Source organism: Pavona decussata, unplaced genomic scaffold, assembly GCF_977016875.1.
Source record: "Pavona decussata unplaced genomic scaffold, jaPavDecu1.1 SCAFFOLD_313, whole genome shotgun sequence".
Lineage (NCBI taxonomy): Eukaryota > Metazoa > Cnidaria > Anthozoa > Scleractinia > Agariciidae > Pavona > Pavona decussata.
In genome coordinates, this window is record NW_028145705.1 from 470,001 (window position 1) to 487,500 (window position 17,500).

Here is a 17,500-nt window from a genome sequence, read left to right on the forward strand (position 1 = left end):
CACATATGAACATGTTTAGACCTTTGTGCTGACTGACGTGAAAAACACTAAAAAAATCTATCTTTCTTTTTTCTAAAGGCAGCTTTTTAAGGTTTTACTTTTGGCTCTTCTACAAAAATCTTTATATTAATCGACTGAGATAAAATTAAAGTATAACGCCCTCAGAAGCACATTTCTGACTGTGCCGGGATACAATGTTAAAATATCTCACCAGTATAGGGAGGGGAATGTAGTTGCGAGTTTCAAAATGTAGTTGCGAGTTTGGATTAAACCATCGACTCCCATTTCGCATTGAAAAATGATATTTATGATCGTCCTATTCCTCTTCTTACTCTTACAGAGGAATATCGTTCCATGGAATTCCCAGCTGCCTTCTTCTTTGCTGACAAACGCCTGATGAATCACACCATAAAAATCATAAATGTCCTAAACATGGATCTCTGTGAACTGATGTGTTACCAGGAGCCAAACTGCGTCAGCGTTAACTTTAAAAAGGACCACGAAAATGGAGAAGTAAATCACAGATGTGAGTTGAATAACTCCACTCATTTGGAGCACGACAACGTAATATTTGACTGAGATTTCACCTAGCTGAAAAATCAAACTTGTGATCACAGAAGATTTAGGTAACATTGGTAAACAAATTATTGTTTTGTTTGTTTGTTTTTTTTTTTAAAAGAGTTGTTTGTTAAGGTAATTTGGCCACCATAAAGAGCATGGAGTGTTGACGTTTCGAGCGTTATCCCCGGCTTTCACTTGAGTGAATAAAGTAAATGTGGGTTGAAGATGGTTATATATCAAGCATTGGTGAGAGCGTGCAAAACATTGAGAATAAATTACTCGAATGACAATCGTTCTTGAATCTGTGGAGGTTAAGGGCGCTTTCCATTTGCTAGAACTGGTCGACCAAGTCAATGATATTTGAAACGGAATGCACCAAGTTGAACGGCAGTTTACATGCCACTTCCGGGATTGCTTCAAAAGTTCGCACACTACTCACAGAAAGTGCCATCTTGAGGAATTCGAGGGATTAGGTATCAGCCCTCCAAATTGATAGAATCCATTGACGGACCGACTCGTCTGGCTGGTCCGTTCAGGAAAATGGAAAGCGCTCTGAGAGTTCCGATCTGTGGATTACTGTATTATGTGTAACCTTGGTGTTGCCATGTGTTTCAAGCAATGGTTAGTCAGGTTAATGGTTTGAATACGTCTTTATCATTTCTTCCAACGACTCGAACACACGCATTTTGAAAAACTCCAGGTTAATTCATTTGGAAGGTTAACAAACTAAATTATCTCTTTCTTTATTATTTTCCTTTTTTGGAGAACGCTTGTGGAAAGCAGCTATGCCGAAACGACGGGAATTACCAGTCAGGTTTTACAGAGAAAGGATATCGTTGTGTTTGTCTCTCGGTATTTGAGGGGATCATTGTGAAAAGGGTAAGCCTGTTGTAAGCCTAGTAAAAAGTTAAAAATGGAATTACGTTTTCGTTGTTATTAATCACTGGTACAGCACAATGGCAACAAGACATCTGTGTTCTCCCAACAAGGCTCAAAACGTATGTCCGCCCGATTACTATTCTTGTTACCCTACCACTGAGTTGTTGAAATCTCAAGGGGTATTTAGGTTTTGCTGAGTCTCTCTAGGGATACTACTCTTGTACTCGCCGAGATCAATGAGAACTACTTTCCTTAACAGTTCGATTAGTACTTGTTTACACTTCTAAGATGGGAGAATATGGGTTTAAACAAGTCACGATGACAAAGAAAAGTCTGCCAAACAGGAGAGGAATTAACTATCCTTATCTAAACCTTGATAACTGGGTTACAATTTAAATATCAAGATGACGTCCATGTTGCATCTTTCAATTTTCCCACAACTTCAGAAAGTTGCAAAAGACCTAAAACTCATATAGCCAATAGAAGAAAACACAACACACAAATCATATTGAGTGATAAAACACGGAAGTTACCCTGAGAAATGTCACAAGTGTAAGATCGACACAAGGCCCAGAGAAAATACCAAGGTCTAGAACCCAAAGACATGCAAACTCCTTTATGGCACCGGCCGTAAGGGTTCTTTGTTTATAATTAAATTGTATATTTTTAACTTTAGTCTAAATGTAAATCCATTGTATATTTATTTTAAGGTAAGTGAACAAAGCTTACTATTATAAGTGTTCACTAAAAAAGGCTTAAACATTCCAATTTCTAAAAACACGTGTCGTCCAAATTGGTTGCCACCTTAACATTGTTCATGGCTTACCATAACAACTTGTTTGGTTGAAATTTCTGACAGATTGTGAAGCTTTTCTCTCTGGTAAGGACCCAGCGTTTCGAAATACGGATTCAATTAATTATTAACTCCGTGTTCTTAAGGTAAATTGTAATGACGGAGTAATGTAATGGCTCCCATCTGATCAAGCAGCCTGTGGCATAAATATCCCCACTTCCTATTTCTGCCATAAACTTACACTTGATTTTTAGATGAAAACTATAACTACAAAGTCACTGTGTACACGGGAGGCAGAAATTGGGCAGGAACCAGAGTGTTTGTGGAGATATTTGGTGAAATGCAAAACTCAGGAGAAGTAGAATTGGCAGGAACCAATGACGCGTTCGATCGGGGCAGGTGACTAACGTTTCTTATAAAAATACAACCTTCCGTTTACCCACCTGAATACAGCTAGCAAAAAGACTTACTGCAACATCAGCTTTTGAGTGATGCAATGCTTCTCATCACTGTAGTGGATAGTCCTAAGGTATCACAGAGAATGTATTTATATTTTATACATACTTAGCGTCTTATTTAGGTGCAGCGACGTGATAACGGCGAAGGTCGCTGCAGTATTTTCCTACCTTGCCCCAAATATTTCTTTAGTTCCGTCAGTGAAAACCAGAAGTTTTGAATTTCAATTAAATATCGACACAAATTGACGACTTTTTGATACACATTGCTGCTTTCTTTCAGTGTGGATACATTTGATTTCATTTTACCAAACTTGGGACAACTGACCAAACTGACGGTCAGACACGACAACGGAGGAGAGTGGCCGAATTGGTTTTTGAGCAAGGTAACCATGTCGCTCTTGTTATCTCTAGTCAGTTGAAATGGCTAGCCCACTACCTATCGGAACGTCGTGTACCTCATTAACTTTGGTGACATCAGTAACAAGAGTACCCTAGACCTAAAGAACAACATAAGAGTTGCTTATTAAATGAAAGATTAAAGGAGAGGTACTAAAGAGGCAGTAGATCAACTCCGCATTGTTAATGTATTCTGATTTCTTACTATTTTCAATTAATCATCCACCCACAAACGCGCTTTTTTCCTTCCCTTTATACCGACCGATTTTCAATCGATGGAGGGGAACCCTTCATTAGGGCACGCTTATTGTGACATCAATAAAGCTACAAGGGTTGCTAGTGAATCCTCTGGTGTTACTTTTTAAACAAAATGCAATGCAGTAGTATTGAAAGAGTCTGTTTATGCTAATGTAATAAACATTGTTATTTTCACCCAGATTATTGTGCGAAATGCTACAGAAGGCGCGGATGTTTCATTTGTGTGCTCATGTTGGATAAAGAGTCTACCCAACAAGAAGCCGTTGTCTCCGTTTCAGACATCTTCCTTCTTGAGTCAAGGCAATTGAATGACACAATAAGGATGTTTGCATGGTCTCCCTAAAAAAACTTGTAATCTGAAAGTCTTTGTGATTAAGGTAGTCAAGAAGCATTTTCTCTTTTGTAGAAGAAAGATGTGGTCATTTCAAATCTTTACCATTTAACCCCTAATGTCGCCTAAGAAACTAAAACATTCAGTAAAATTGGAGGCGATATTAATTGAAAAGTCCCTGCTTAAAAGGATACTGTCACGGGAATTTTACTGTATTTCGTTAGAAGATCACTGACCTTTTTTATTTTATTTTTTTTTTGTGCCCTGTTGTCCTGGTCTACTTTGTATTTTTTTCTCATACTGTGTAACTGCGTTAATAAAAGATATTTGGTTATTGGATGCTCTCTTCATCTCTTGCTCATGAAGTCCCGGGACCTGCATTGTAAGGTATGTCGAGTCACTTAATGACATCCTTATTAGGCCCTTAGTCACTGAGGGTTCACAATCGCTTACGTTTCTATAATTATTGGGCATTACTTAAGGAATATCACTAACATAAACGACATATCAATTCACATCAAATCATTTAATTTCACACTATTCTGTTAGAAACACAAGAGAGAAGAGAAAAAGACAGTAAACAGAGATAAATTAACTATATAACTAATAAAATATATACATTGAAAACACTGCACAGCTGTAAGGCATTATGTCTTCGCCTGTAAGTGCTTTGATAAGAAGACAGTTGTAAAAGAATTTCAAACCAAGATGTTTTTGCAATGGAAAAATGAGGAATGGGCTCTTGTATATAGTATGATTATAATTTACATTGTAATGAACTGTAAAACTTGTATCTCATTACCAACATTTTTTTCCTATCTGCTACATTGTAACGTTGTAAGTAAATGCAAAATTTGCTTGCAATTAGGAATCGTATGCTTTCTTCGCCTGGTTTTATTTTATGTAATTAGCGGCCTGATGGCGTGACAACATCCGGGCTAATGCCAAGGCGTCAGGGCATTTCAATTGCTTGTTACCCCCTGTTAGGTTGTGTGACATGTGCGGTTGTCATTTACTATCGAGTCATTCAGCTCTTCTACTCCGAGAAGAAAGAAGTTTCTGCTCTTAATTATAAGGTACGTGGCCCATATAAAGATATTTATGGTCTCGGGCCATGGGAGATAGCATAGAGTATTGTTAGCCTTTTTTGTAGCTGTTTTGAGATTGCGTTTAAAAAAAAAAATGGATAAAATGAATATAATGCTCATAGCAAGGTGTCTTTCACTCTCCAGCACCTTTTCGTTACTAAAGCCAAATAAATTTCCAAATGTTCCCAAAGTCATGAACACCCTCTCTTAGTCGTCAGTAGGTACGTCGGGCGTTAAAATGGAATGTTGTTCCACTAGCACTAATGACACCAATGATGGATCAAATAATCACTCTGCAGCTTATGTTGAAGTAATTATGTAAACCAATCAACTTCCTACCGAGATTTAGCCCAAGTAAGGAAATAGCAGACCACAGAAGGCAAAAAATAAAATCTTAGACCTCAGCAGGAATCAAACTCACGGCCCCCGGTTAAAAAGTCGAAGAATTTTTGTTTGCCTCGTGTGTTCTCCTTTACTTTACTTTAGCGCTTCGACATGCATTGCAGAGCTAACTCTAGCAGCCACCTTCAGGTTTAAAGTAAGCCGAATAACTATCCGCTTACAAGGTTTGTTTCTAGTCCAAGGAGTTCATGATAATTTCGTTTCTAGCGTTTTTAACGAGTTCGTAAAATGCAGTACATGACAAAAGTTTCTACTTATTCAATGACACGATAAAGCTACACTACAGCAGTAAACAGTAATGATTCTTTAAACGCAATGCGGTTATAGAGGTTTATGTAACCTTACTATATAATGGCGGCAGTACTGAAGGTGAATACATGGACTGATCTTTAGTGTCAAGAGAAATAATCACGATTTCTGGATAAGGGCTTTGGTTTCTAAAGAAACTGTGATGCGTTGTCGGGGGAAAGTGGAAATGGATATAGCGAAAGGCTAATTCTTGAAATGCCAGAGCTTGAATCTCTTTACGGAGGCCAAATCACCTGATCAGCTCCGTTGATCCGAACCAGACATTCCACGATGATAAGTCCTATTGCAAGAGAGGGCAGTGATGTAGTTTACAACTCTTTATGAAAATAAGGCAAGAATCTTGAACCCTATGGGATGAACAGACGCAATGAAACTTAATCTAGCAGATAGAAAGATAGATAGATAGATAGATAGATAGATAGATAGATAGATAGATAGATAGATAGATAGATAGATAGATAGATAGATAGATAGTTTATTTATCAAGAACCTTGCAGCCACAGGCTGAATTACGTTTGATTTACAATAAAATATATACTACAATAAAATACATGGCTAAGAAGAACTAATATAAAAGGACAAAAATATATAATTAAGAGAAAACAATATTACATCATTGCCTTATGGACATAGTGATAGATAAAACTATTTCGAGTACAAATGGTGTGGAGGCGCCGTGTAGTAAAAGAGTGCTGACTCCTTAAATTGACTTCGCACTCATTCTAGGGAGGCAGTAAGCTATACAGCTTGTGCGAGGGATTAGACAGGATGGAATTAAAAAGCTTATCATATAAGAACTCGCGGCGGTTGTGTAAGGGAACTAGACCAGTCAAAAGAAGCGCCTCATTGTACGAACAATCTGGATATATAATACGCAAAGCTCGCCTTTGACATCTCTCAAGATCTACTGAAAGGTATTGAGGGAGGCTATGATGATAAACAGGGCATGCGTATTCAGTGACAGGCCTAATACAAGTCAAATAGAAGAGCAAAAGTTCCTCCGACCTGACTTGTGCACGCTTAAGCTGACGCAAAAAATACAGGCGCTTGTTTACTTTCTTTACAACTTCGGATACGTGGTTATTCCACGTAAGATCGCAAGATATCTGTAAACCTAAGATCTTTGCTTGCTCTACACACTCTAAGTCCTAACCATTAACCTTAATTGTATCAAAGTTCTTTCTAGAGTGACTGAATGTTATACGCAGTTCCTTGCACTTGGTTTCATTTAGTTGGAACTTATCAGCAGAAGCTTGCGTCGCGAGTTCGTCAACCGCTTGTTGGACTTTGCTGACCTCAAACTTCATGACTGTTTCAGAAATAGTGGAGTCATCGACATATTTCCACATGTCTGTACCCGGGATGATGAGGTCGTTTATCATAATAGTAAATAACCAGGGGCCAAGTTTTGTGCCCTGTGGGACCCCTGATGGGATGGCCCCCCACTCCGAGTAACAGTCCTGACTAAGTTTAACAGGCTGGCGGCGACAGGACAGAAAGTCCACTATCCAGTCAATTATTCCGCTTGGAAGATCGTATGAAATGAGCTTCTGAACTAGGATCTGGTGGTCAATAAGGTCAAACGCCTTGCGGAAGTCAAACAGGATGGTTCTGACAGTTGCACCGTTCCCATCCGTAGCACTAAGCCACGAGTGGACCATGCTTATTAGTGCCTGTGTCGTACTGGAACCTGGCACAGTCCCAAACTGCCGTACATCCACTTTCGCCAAAACAACAGGCTTGAGGAAACTCTCCGCGACGAAATCTTCAGCAACCTTAGAAAGCACGGGAGTCAGGGATATTGGACGTAGATGTTTGTTTACATCGTATATTGGATTCTGCTTTGGTACTGGAGTGATGTTAGCGTCCTTCCAAGACTGAGGCAACCGTGCTTCCTTAAACGAACAGTTAAGGATATCAGTTACAGGCAGTGCTAGTAAATCCGCATTCTCTTTAAGAAGCCAACCGGGGATTCCGTCCGGACCGGTTGCCTTAGTTGGATTTAAGGCAGATAGCTTCTTTAAAACAGAGAATTCTGATACCTGGAAAGCACTCTCCTGGTCAGTGTTGGTTGAGGTGTTAGGTGAAAGGAAAGGGGGGGGGGGGGGGGGGGTAAAGACGCGCATAGGAGCCAAGAACGCCTGGTTGATGGTGTTAGCAATGTCTATTGTGCTTGGAGGCGAACCTCTCTGACCACAATCAATATGTTGGTAGAGGGTAGCTGGATTAGCGCCTCTTGAAGCTGCGTCTGACGTACCACTGAGCTTCTTTACCTCACGCCACCAAACGGCGGGTTTACAGTCCTTCAGATGTTCAACCTTGGAGTTATAGAACTTTGCGCGGCATGCTTTCTTCTCGCGATTAATGCGATTTCGTAGGGTGCGGTACTGCTCCTGGTCGCCTTGAGCAAGGGCCTTTTGGCGGCTGTGAATGAGACCCTTCAATTGTTGATTGACCCAGGGCGGCGCGTTGGTCTGTACCGACTTAGACTTCAGGGGGAGGAGAATGTCCATTCCGGTCTTAACTATGGTCTCCAACATTTCCACTTTGCCCTTGCAAGAATCTTTACTATCGATAAGTGTCTTAACGTCCACATTTTCAAGATACGTGCGCATAGCCATACGCATTGTAGGCCGTAAGTCCCTCGATTTCACGGTGAGTTTAGTTCTTGGTTGTTGGGAACGCGCGAGCGGCTGAACTTCCACAGAAAAATGATCGGACAAACCGAGAGCAGGGCGCTGGATCGGAGGAGCATAGAACTCCTTCACATTTGTTAACACCGGATCTAAGGTATTTCTGTTGCGGGTTGAAAAGGTAACGATTTGCTTCAAATTAAAGCTATTACTAAGGCGCGAAGATTTCTTTAACAAAGTTTTATTGAAGTCACCAAGTAAAATTATCCCGCAGCCAGGAAAGCGAGCCTCAACCAAAGATAAACAGTGATACAAATAATCCAGCATAGGCGAATCCGCGGCGCTCGGAGAATGATAAACAACTCCAACAATAATGCTGGTAATGCCCCTTGGGAGACGCGAAGGCCGTATTTGTCCTCAATGATCTTGAATTGGATAGACTCTTTAATGTACAGACACACTCCCCCATGCACTGCTTCAGTTCGATCTCGGCGGATCACGTTATAGCCAGAAATAGCGACAATATTATTGTCAATGTGGTCTTTGAGCCAAGTCTCTGTTATGCATACCTGAGGTCAAAATCTGCATAATGGACGACTTCACGGACTCATCTATTTTCGGCGCCAGTGACATGACGTTGGAAAGAAAGAACGACGGCATAAATAGCTTTGATGACTTTGCAGGTTCGGCTTTAGATGGTGCAGGTGGAATAGCGAGAAGGTTGGCGTTATTACAGTATTTGTAACTAGACTTCAAACGGTAGGGGCCATGGTTGGCTGACCTTGGTGAAATAAGTGCAATATGGCGGTGACGATAAACTTCTCGCTCCTTCACTTGTCGTCCAGCTCTGGTACCGCGATAAGATGGCCATTTCCCACCAAGAAATCGAAGAAAACCAAAAGAAGGGCGAACCTGGACCATTTTGCGGCAGCAGATATAACGTTTAAGGCAATAAAATTCAAAAATTACGGTAGCAGATGAGACCTCTGTTTATATCTCTATTTTATAATGGCTTCTGTACACGTTTTTGCTTTCTATGTTTATCAATCAATCTTAACTTTTCATTAGTATTATTTTAAGTATTGTAACCGTTTATTTTCAATTTTACTTCGCTTTTTGCAGTCCCTGAAGAGGGTTATTTTTGTCTAACCGAAATATTGGGCGATTGAATTACCCTTTGTAGCTGTCCGATCATTTGGGTTTACGTTTTGTTCAACATTACTGATCCAGATCTACACCAAGATCCGGCTTCACTTTGCTACTGTTTGTACAGGTGGTCCTTCCATTATTCAAAAGCTACTCTCAAAAAAAAATGTAAACCTGCTAACGGGAAGTGTTAGTGTTCTATTAACAAACACAACCACACGACTAGTTACGTCAAGATGAGTCTTATCAAACATTCATAAACATACACTCCATTGGCTGAGGTACGACAACTGTAAATTTATAGCTCCCATTGTTGGGAAACTACATTTTGGCAGATGTTGGTTTGTCTGCAGGGTGAACTAAAAGTTCCTTACGTTAGTTGACTTAGCTAGCTTAGCAATCAACCTTTTTTTGTTGGGACTGTTGATCAGACGGGAGGCTTTTTGACACTCTAAGAAGAAATGGGTCGCTTTCTATTCTTGTGTCTCGTGTCGATGGCTTGTGTAATGTCAGTTCCAGTTCGATCAGAAGGTAAGAGCATTTCTTTCGTTGAATTAACCCATTATTTTCTTATATTTATTTTTAATTTATATTAAACCACATTTAATTTCATTCTGTAAAGGGTTTTTAAAGCATAACTCTTTGGCCGCTGTGACTGAAAAATACTTCAAACCACAATATACCTCCCCTGGAACGTCCCTTAAGCATTAATTTCAAGTCTTTGACACCTTATGAATTCAAGTTCATTTTGAACAAATTATTATCGCCTTTTTGTGTTTTCGTGACGCAACATAAGTGACCAGCCATTTGCCGAGTGACACGAACGTGACCTTTATTGTCAAACTAGGGGTTACTTTCTTTCCTTGTACGTTGAACACTGAAGTCTAATATATGACTATCTGATACGAATATGACGAGTCTTTAGAGGTTATAATCGTTCAAACCCCAAAAATGCGAGAGTGAATATTAATAGAAAAAAAATACATCGTAAACAAGTGGGGAATATCAATAAATGTAAATTATTTCATCAAGTATCATTGAGAATTAAGTTTTTATTGGATACTTAAAAGAAATGAAGTCAATAACTTTCGACTTGTAATAAGAATCATTCTGCAAAATAAATTCAATTGCAAAAGTAGACATAAAAATAGAAAGAACCGAAAGTTTATTAAGGTTTTTGTCGCCGTCATTGAGACGATCAGAGACATTCTTAGTGAGACACAAAAGGCTTTTAGACCTCGTTCGTTACTCATAAAAAAGATATGATCATACACGGGAAGACAAAACGTTTACACAGCTAAAAGAGCTCTCGAAAGAAAACACTTTACAGAAGACGGACTGATGTTTGATCTTTGCTATGTTAACTTGACAGGTGTTTACTAAATTACGTATTGTTTTCAACTGCAGCTATAATTTATTTCTGGCAAAAAATCCGCTTGCCACATAACTTCGACTTCCTGTGAAACCTGTACTCTTTCAAGCACATATTACCTTTTCAAATCAATTTTTTTCCTTCGTGAACGTATTATTTTCAAGCGTTTTTTAATTTAAATATTTTCATGGAATGGCGGAATTGTACATATGCAAATTACCAAAGAGCGCGTTTAAGAAAGCGTAGAGATCTTTTTTCCAGAAAAAAAAAAAAATTATTTTGGGAACCCAAGGCTTTAATAAGGGCAAATAATAGATTTCCTTATTCAACGAGAGTCTTATAAGAGTTTAATTTGATGTAATTCATCTGCTCTTGTGTTAAACAAGAACTGATGGTGACATTAAATTTACCATTTTTTTTATAAGATAGAAACGGAAATAGTTTGTCTATGATATATATAAAAAATTCCTCTAATACTCCTTTTCTTGTGTTCTAAATTGTCATTGTATTGCCCAAACGTAGCAAGCAGAAATGTTATTACTCTTTAAAGCGTGAAGTCATTAAATTATTGTCTTATCAATAGTATGAGGACTTCTGAGCCGTTTATTCACGCATTTGGAAGAGTGTTATGTTTACATGTGGTAGCGAATTCATTAAATTTTTAGCCCATATCCAAGGCCTATAGGGAGGGACAATCAATTGCACCTTCATACAATCGTTTATTCGAAATGGTCAATCATTAACATGAACTGACAAACGTAAGTATTTTTCGAATAAACAATAGGAAGAAAAAAAATTTGTTAGGGTCATTCATTGTAGTTACATGTATTTTAAAATACTGAACAAAAACACGAGTATATACATTATCATTAACATTTTATGCTTTTTTTTGCACAATCTTTTGCTGAAGCAGATATAAAATGAAAAACATTTTACTGCACATCTACAGTACTGTAAGAAACAGAATACGCTGTATGAACAAGTAGACGCATTGGAGACAGAAAGAACCGAAGAAAATCAAGCCACAAAGAAACAGAATCTTACTTGAACAGCGACAAAGAATTATTCAAGCCTTCGAAGATGTTAAGGAAGATTATTTGACGGTTGCCGCTACTATCGAACAATTTTGAAATTTCTTTTTCCATAGTTGATTGTTATTACTACACACGTGTTTGTCAGTTCACGTTAATAATTGACCATTTCGAATAAACGACTGTATGAAGGTGCAATTGATTGTGCGTCTCTATGCAAATTGCATTATTGTATGTCTCTTATACGCAGTTGATTGTCATACCATGCAATTGATTTTCTATCGGTGTTAATGATTAACCATTGCGCGAGATTGAAAGTGCTTTTCCTATCTTTGATTGTCCAAAGGTGCAATTGTTCATCGGTTGATGCTATTGAATATCAATACATATACAAGTGGCGTTATTGAAAGTTTATTCGCGTTAAAGAAGTTCATGGAAGTGCTAATGAACGTATATTTGCCGTATAGTTTCAACTGTTGACGTAAATGAATGTATATTTTGCGTAAATGAACAGCAAAGAGTGTAAATAAATCCCATTTAGTGGCAAATGTTTAAGAACAGGTACCAAGCTGTTAAGGTTAGCGCTTATCATCAAACAGATTATATTAAAGTTTTAGGGGAGCAAACGTTCGCGTAAGCTCCAATTCTATCAAAGGACATTGCATTCTGTGACATTTATAAAATTTATAAATGGTTAAATATAAATTTATGAAATGGTTTCTGCCAAAGAAAACGATGGTTTCCACCGGAATAACGGGTTGAGAGAGGTGAAGGAAAGGGACAACGATTTGTTAGGTCTTGTTTATTCTGTTTTTATTTTTTCCCTTTTTCAAACTGTAAATTAACGCAGAAGTCATGTCATTAGTAGAGAAATTATGATCACTCGGGTGGGTTAAGTCCTGAGAATTGGAAAGACTGTTTGAGGTCAGATTGACTTAGCCGGCTTTCGACAACCTGAGCAGACTCTGAGAATGATTCTTCGTCAGGTTGTCGAAACGTCGCTCAAAAGGTCAAAAAGATTTTGCTGTATTTTGGTCAAAACCGCTCAGAAATTGGACAAACAGCCTGTTTCGTGACACAAAATTACTCTTACAACATCGAGAATAAATTATTCAAAACCTTGAAAGATTATTCTCGTAGGAAGAAAAACCCAAAATCAATTCTTTGTAACCTGTACCAAAAAGACACAGGAAGGGCCTATTTTATCAAGTTGAAATCCAATTCCATCCTAGACTTTTAGAGCCAAACATAATTAAAAGTAGTTTCTGTGCACTGGTAGGGTTATTGTTTACAAGACTCTACCACTATTTGAATGATTCCATTGAAACAAATATGTTTTTTTGGCTATTCATAGTGACGCTTAAAATAAGTGACACTGCCCCTTTAATACGGACCTTCAGATCTGAAAACGACTCAAGATTGAGCACGAGTACGACTTTCATATTTTAAGCCCCATCACGTCCCCCAAAACCCTCACTTCTTCCCGTTGTTTTCCGGGAGATAAGGACATCTTAGAAACAAGATTGGTCTGACAAGTGATTATCTACAGTACGCGTGAAGTCGTGAACTTTATTTAAAAAGTCGTACCCACGTGCTCAATATCGTCTGGTAGTCACTGAATCTGAAGGTCCCCACTGGCCACCTCAAACAGTTCCTCCTAAGGAAATTTAAGGATACATCTTCATTTGATTTTTTCATGAGAATTTCGCTCAATGGAGTTTCCAGCTTCCTTCTTCTTTGCGAACAAACGTCTGACGAATCACACGATAAAAGTCATCGACGTACTCGACATGGATCTCTGTGAGCTGAAGCCCAACTGCGTCAGCTTTAACTTTAGAAAGAATCCAGAAAATGGGAAGGTAAAACACAGATGTGAGTTGAATAACTCCACTCATTTGGAGCACGACAGCGAGTTTAAGGATGATACATCCTATTTCTACAGGGGAGCAAAGGTGAGGGTAACGGAAAATTTGACCATGACGAATCTCAAACTTGTCGCGTGTAATGTCTGATTTTAAGCGTTCACAAACGCCGGCTAATCAAGCCTTAGATAATAAAAAATTCTTACAGTGCCGCCAGAGAAACCGTTAACTTGTTAGTGAGATTTAGCGCGCGAAGAATATGCTTTGGGAGTAAATCACGCGCACTATATTCGCATGTTAAGCAGTCTAATAAGTTGGGAAGCGCGTTTGCGAAATAATGAGCACCTGCTCAGATAATTCGGGGCATGTAAAAAAACACACACACACGCGTAGAACAAAGGCGAAATTAGGGCCTCCTCAGACTAGACATATACTTGTCTAGATAGTTGTCGACAACTATCTGTTATCGACAACTTTTTGTGTCCGATGCAAGCATTTTACACATTGGGGCGTTAGTTGTTGATGTCTAAAGTCATTCCAGCGGTCACTACCCATGCTTAAAACGCGGTACGTTTCAATATTGGGGCGCGTGAAAGAAGATTTACTTTGTTTTTTTTTTACTATCTTTCAATGATTAAGCAAAAAGTTTCCTTAACAAGGCGTTCATTCGCAATGTAGCCTTTGCTTCCCCTGTTTTCGCTGTGAGTTGGCAACTAAGCCAACGATTCCCACACACGGAAAAACGGACAAAAATGTCGCTGTCGACAACTAAAACAATTTTCCTTTTCTAAAAAGGAATCTGCCTAGTTGTCGACTATTAAAAATTTAGCGTTTAGTTGTCGACGAATCATCTCACACACTACGTTTTTTAGTTGCCGATTTACTTATCGATAACAAATAGTTGTCGACAACTAAATATCTAGTCTGTGGAGACCATTATAGTGAAAAGACTGCATGACGGACTCTAAAGTTGAGACGGCTTCTCTAGCAATGTCATGTTAAGCAATTTGCTTTAACCCCTGGAATATGGGGTGTAATTAATGTGCGACTTTTTTTACGACTGTGTAACAAAAGTTTGAAAACGAAGATGGAGTTTTATGCTACAGGAAATCAAAGCTGACGGACCAGTCCGCAAAAGAATCTCGTAAATAATTCGGTCACACTCTTTCGCTACTTGGCCAAAAAATTACATTTTCCCTCATCTTAGAGCTCCCGTACACAGGCGCAAATCTATAGAAGACGGCATAGTTGAGAGACGTGAACTAGCAGAAAGAGTGGCTGTTTTCGCTGAGACTCTGACGCCTATGATGGGAAAATCGCATTCTAAAACTTTTAAGTTTTCGTAAGAAAAAAAAGGAAATTTTTATTCTGACTAGCTTAATTAAACCTTCTGAGCGATCTGTACTTTGTTAGTTTATTTACATACTATAGATTTTCTCGTTGTTGTTTTCTTCCTGTTTTGCAGAATTCCTGTGGGAAGATGCCATGCCGGAACAACGGTATTTGCCAGTCAGGCTTTACAGACAAAGGATATCGTTGTGTTTGTCCCAAGGGATTCAGTGGCCACCATTGTGAAGGGGGTAACCTAACTGGGTTAAAAAGTATTTTGTTGCCCTCCTATTCTAGAGGAACTCGCAGTTGTACTGGCTGACAAACATATGTTTCTTTGATGGATATTAAAGGGAACTTCCACCCCGACAACAAATTGACGGCAAATTATCGAAAAAAGTGTCTAAATTCTAAATTTTAGTTTAAAAAGTAGAAGCGGCATTCAAGTTTGCCAAAAAGTAGACATGATTATCGCCTATTTTCCTTTTTAAATTACCCGGACGCCGCCATTTTGTATTTCATGACGTCAAACGGCTGCCGCTATTGCCAATAAGCAAAAGTTCTTTTGTGTGAAACAATTGCGCAAACGTATTATCTCATGAAATCCAAGATGGCGGTGCCCGGGAAATTTAAATGAAAAATAAGCGATAATCAAATTCTGTTTTGTCCGACACAGAAATATTTTTCCACGTTTTCCAACAAAATTTGAAATTAGATTGTATTTTCAAGAATTTAACGTTAATTTATTTCAAGAGTGGAGGTTTCCTTTAATGATTGCAATGTTTCTCCCTCTGTCTATGATGTAAACGTCAACTGCTACGACATATATGGAATTCTTACGCTTGTTCCTACAACGTGGGCTTCACCGGAGATAGGAGAAAATACAAAATATCAAGAAATACCTAAATCGAGTTCTTTGTAAACGTTTAAAGGAAGAACAACTAAAACTAGGACTTTAGACGGAACACCTACGAAATCATTGAAACAAAAGTTAGTTACAAACATCAACCTGAGATCTATGACTACAGCCACTGTTGCATAAAAGGCATATCTGAAATTACAATCCCGTAACATCCGTGTTGCTTAAAAACCTTTCACTAATTGGAGACAACTACTCATTATAATGAGATTCGAACTTAGTGATCGACGAGGGGATCAAATGCTTCGAATTTCAGGGCAAACTTGTGCAGTCTACCATCCGCCAATTGACTGCTCTGAAGTTAAGGTCAACAAATTGCAGTGTCAAAACTGGAAGAAAAACAATAGTATGCAAAACAGCAAAGTTTTTTCAATAAAATCACATGAATAGACTCGCTTCTTCTGAGAATAACCAGTCCTTTTATTCCATTGCTGAATTTTTTGTTCCTTTTAAAACGTCAATTGAGCGAAACATTTCACTTCAAGAGGAAAAATCCAATGTTTCATTGCACCGGATCGGAGTAAAATTATCTTACTTTAAGATTCTGATGTGGTGCCAGTCAATTTGTTTGTCCTGCCACCAGGTCGCAGTGCTCTTTCTCACGCAGTTGGCGATGGAACTTCCCAGCAAAAAAAAAAAAAAGAGGGCTGCAGCACAGGGATTGAGTGTCTCATCTCTATTCGCTTACACAGGGCAGCGCACGTACGTACGTACGGACGGTCGGATGGAAGTGACGTCATACCCAAACCAAACTTTCTGACACTAATGGGTTTACCAAAATCTCTTAGCTATGGGCCTCCGCTAAACACACCTATCGTCCAAATTTGGTTGCTACCGTAACATCAAATTTTACTTAACACTGATCTGGCTTATCAAAACAAATTGTTTGGTTGAAATTGCTCACGAATTGGGAATGTTTTCTTTATGGTAGGGACCAAGCGTTTCGAAATACTGATTAAAATTCGAAATCCGTGTTCTTAGGTAAATTGTGATGACAGAGTACTGTAATAGCTCCCATTTGATCAAGAACCTGTGGTATGAATAAACCCATTTTATATTTTTATCATAACCTTACACTTGCTTTCTAGATGAAAACTATAACTACACACTCACAGTGTACACAGAAGACACAAAATGGGCAGGAACTGATGCCAGAGTGTTTGTGGAGATATTTGGTGACATGCAAAACTCAGGAGAAGTAGAATTGGTAGGAACCAATGACGCGTTCGATCGGGACAGGCAAGTAATGTTACTTATAAAAACACGACCTTCCGTTTAACCACCTGAAAACAGCTAGCAAAAAGACTTACCGCAACATCAGCTTTTGAGTGATGCAATGCTTCTCAACACTGTAGTGGATAGCCCTAAGGTATCACAGAGAATGTCTTTATATTTTATGGATACTTAGCGTCTTATTTAGGTGCAACGATAAAGAAGGTCGCTGCAGGATTTTCCTACTTTGCCTAAATATTTCTTTAGTTTCGTTAATGAAAACCAGAATTTTCTAATTTCAATTAAATATCGACACAAATTAAGGACTCTTTGATACATATGGCTGCTTTCTCTCAGTGTGGATACATTTGATGTCATTTTACCAAACTTGGGACGACTGACCAAGCTGACCGTCAGACACGACAACACAGGATCTGAGCCCGGGTGGTTTTTGAGGAAGGTAACCACGCCGTTCTTGTTATCTCTAGTCAATTGAAATGGCTACCTCACTACCTTTCGGA

The 17,500-nt window shown here is 38.7% G+C and overlaps 1 protein-coding gene across 4 annotated transcripts in view; it reads left to right on the top strand.

The window, feature by feature from the left end:
- Positions 1-17,500, top strand: part of LOC146454154 (brevican core protein-like) — a 32,883-nt gene that overhangs the window by 13,334 nt on the left and 2,049 nt on the right. The window contains exons 3-5 of one of the 4 annotated variants that reach the window (XM_085095771.1): positions 14,985-15,099; positions 16,856-17,006; positions 17,337-17,439. In XM_085095771.1, the coding sequence (XP_084951897.1) occupies positions 14,985-15,099; positions 16,856-17,006; positions 17,337-17,439 (369 nt within the window). Of the gene's footprint in view, positions 1-2,487; positions 2,633-2,971; positions 3,075-3,524; positions 3,656-14,984; positions 15,100-16,855; positions 17,007-17,336; positions 17,440-17,500 lie in introns of those variants that run through there. The other 3 variants (XM_085095770.1, XM_085095773.1, XM_085095772.1) reach the window with 3 other exon arrangements.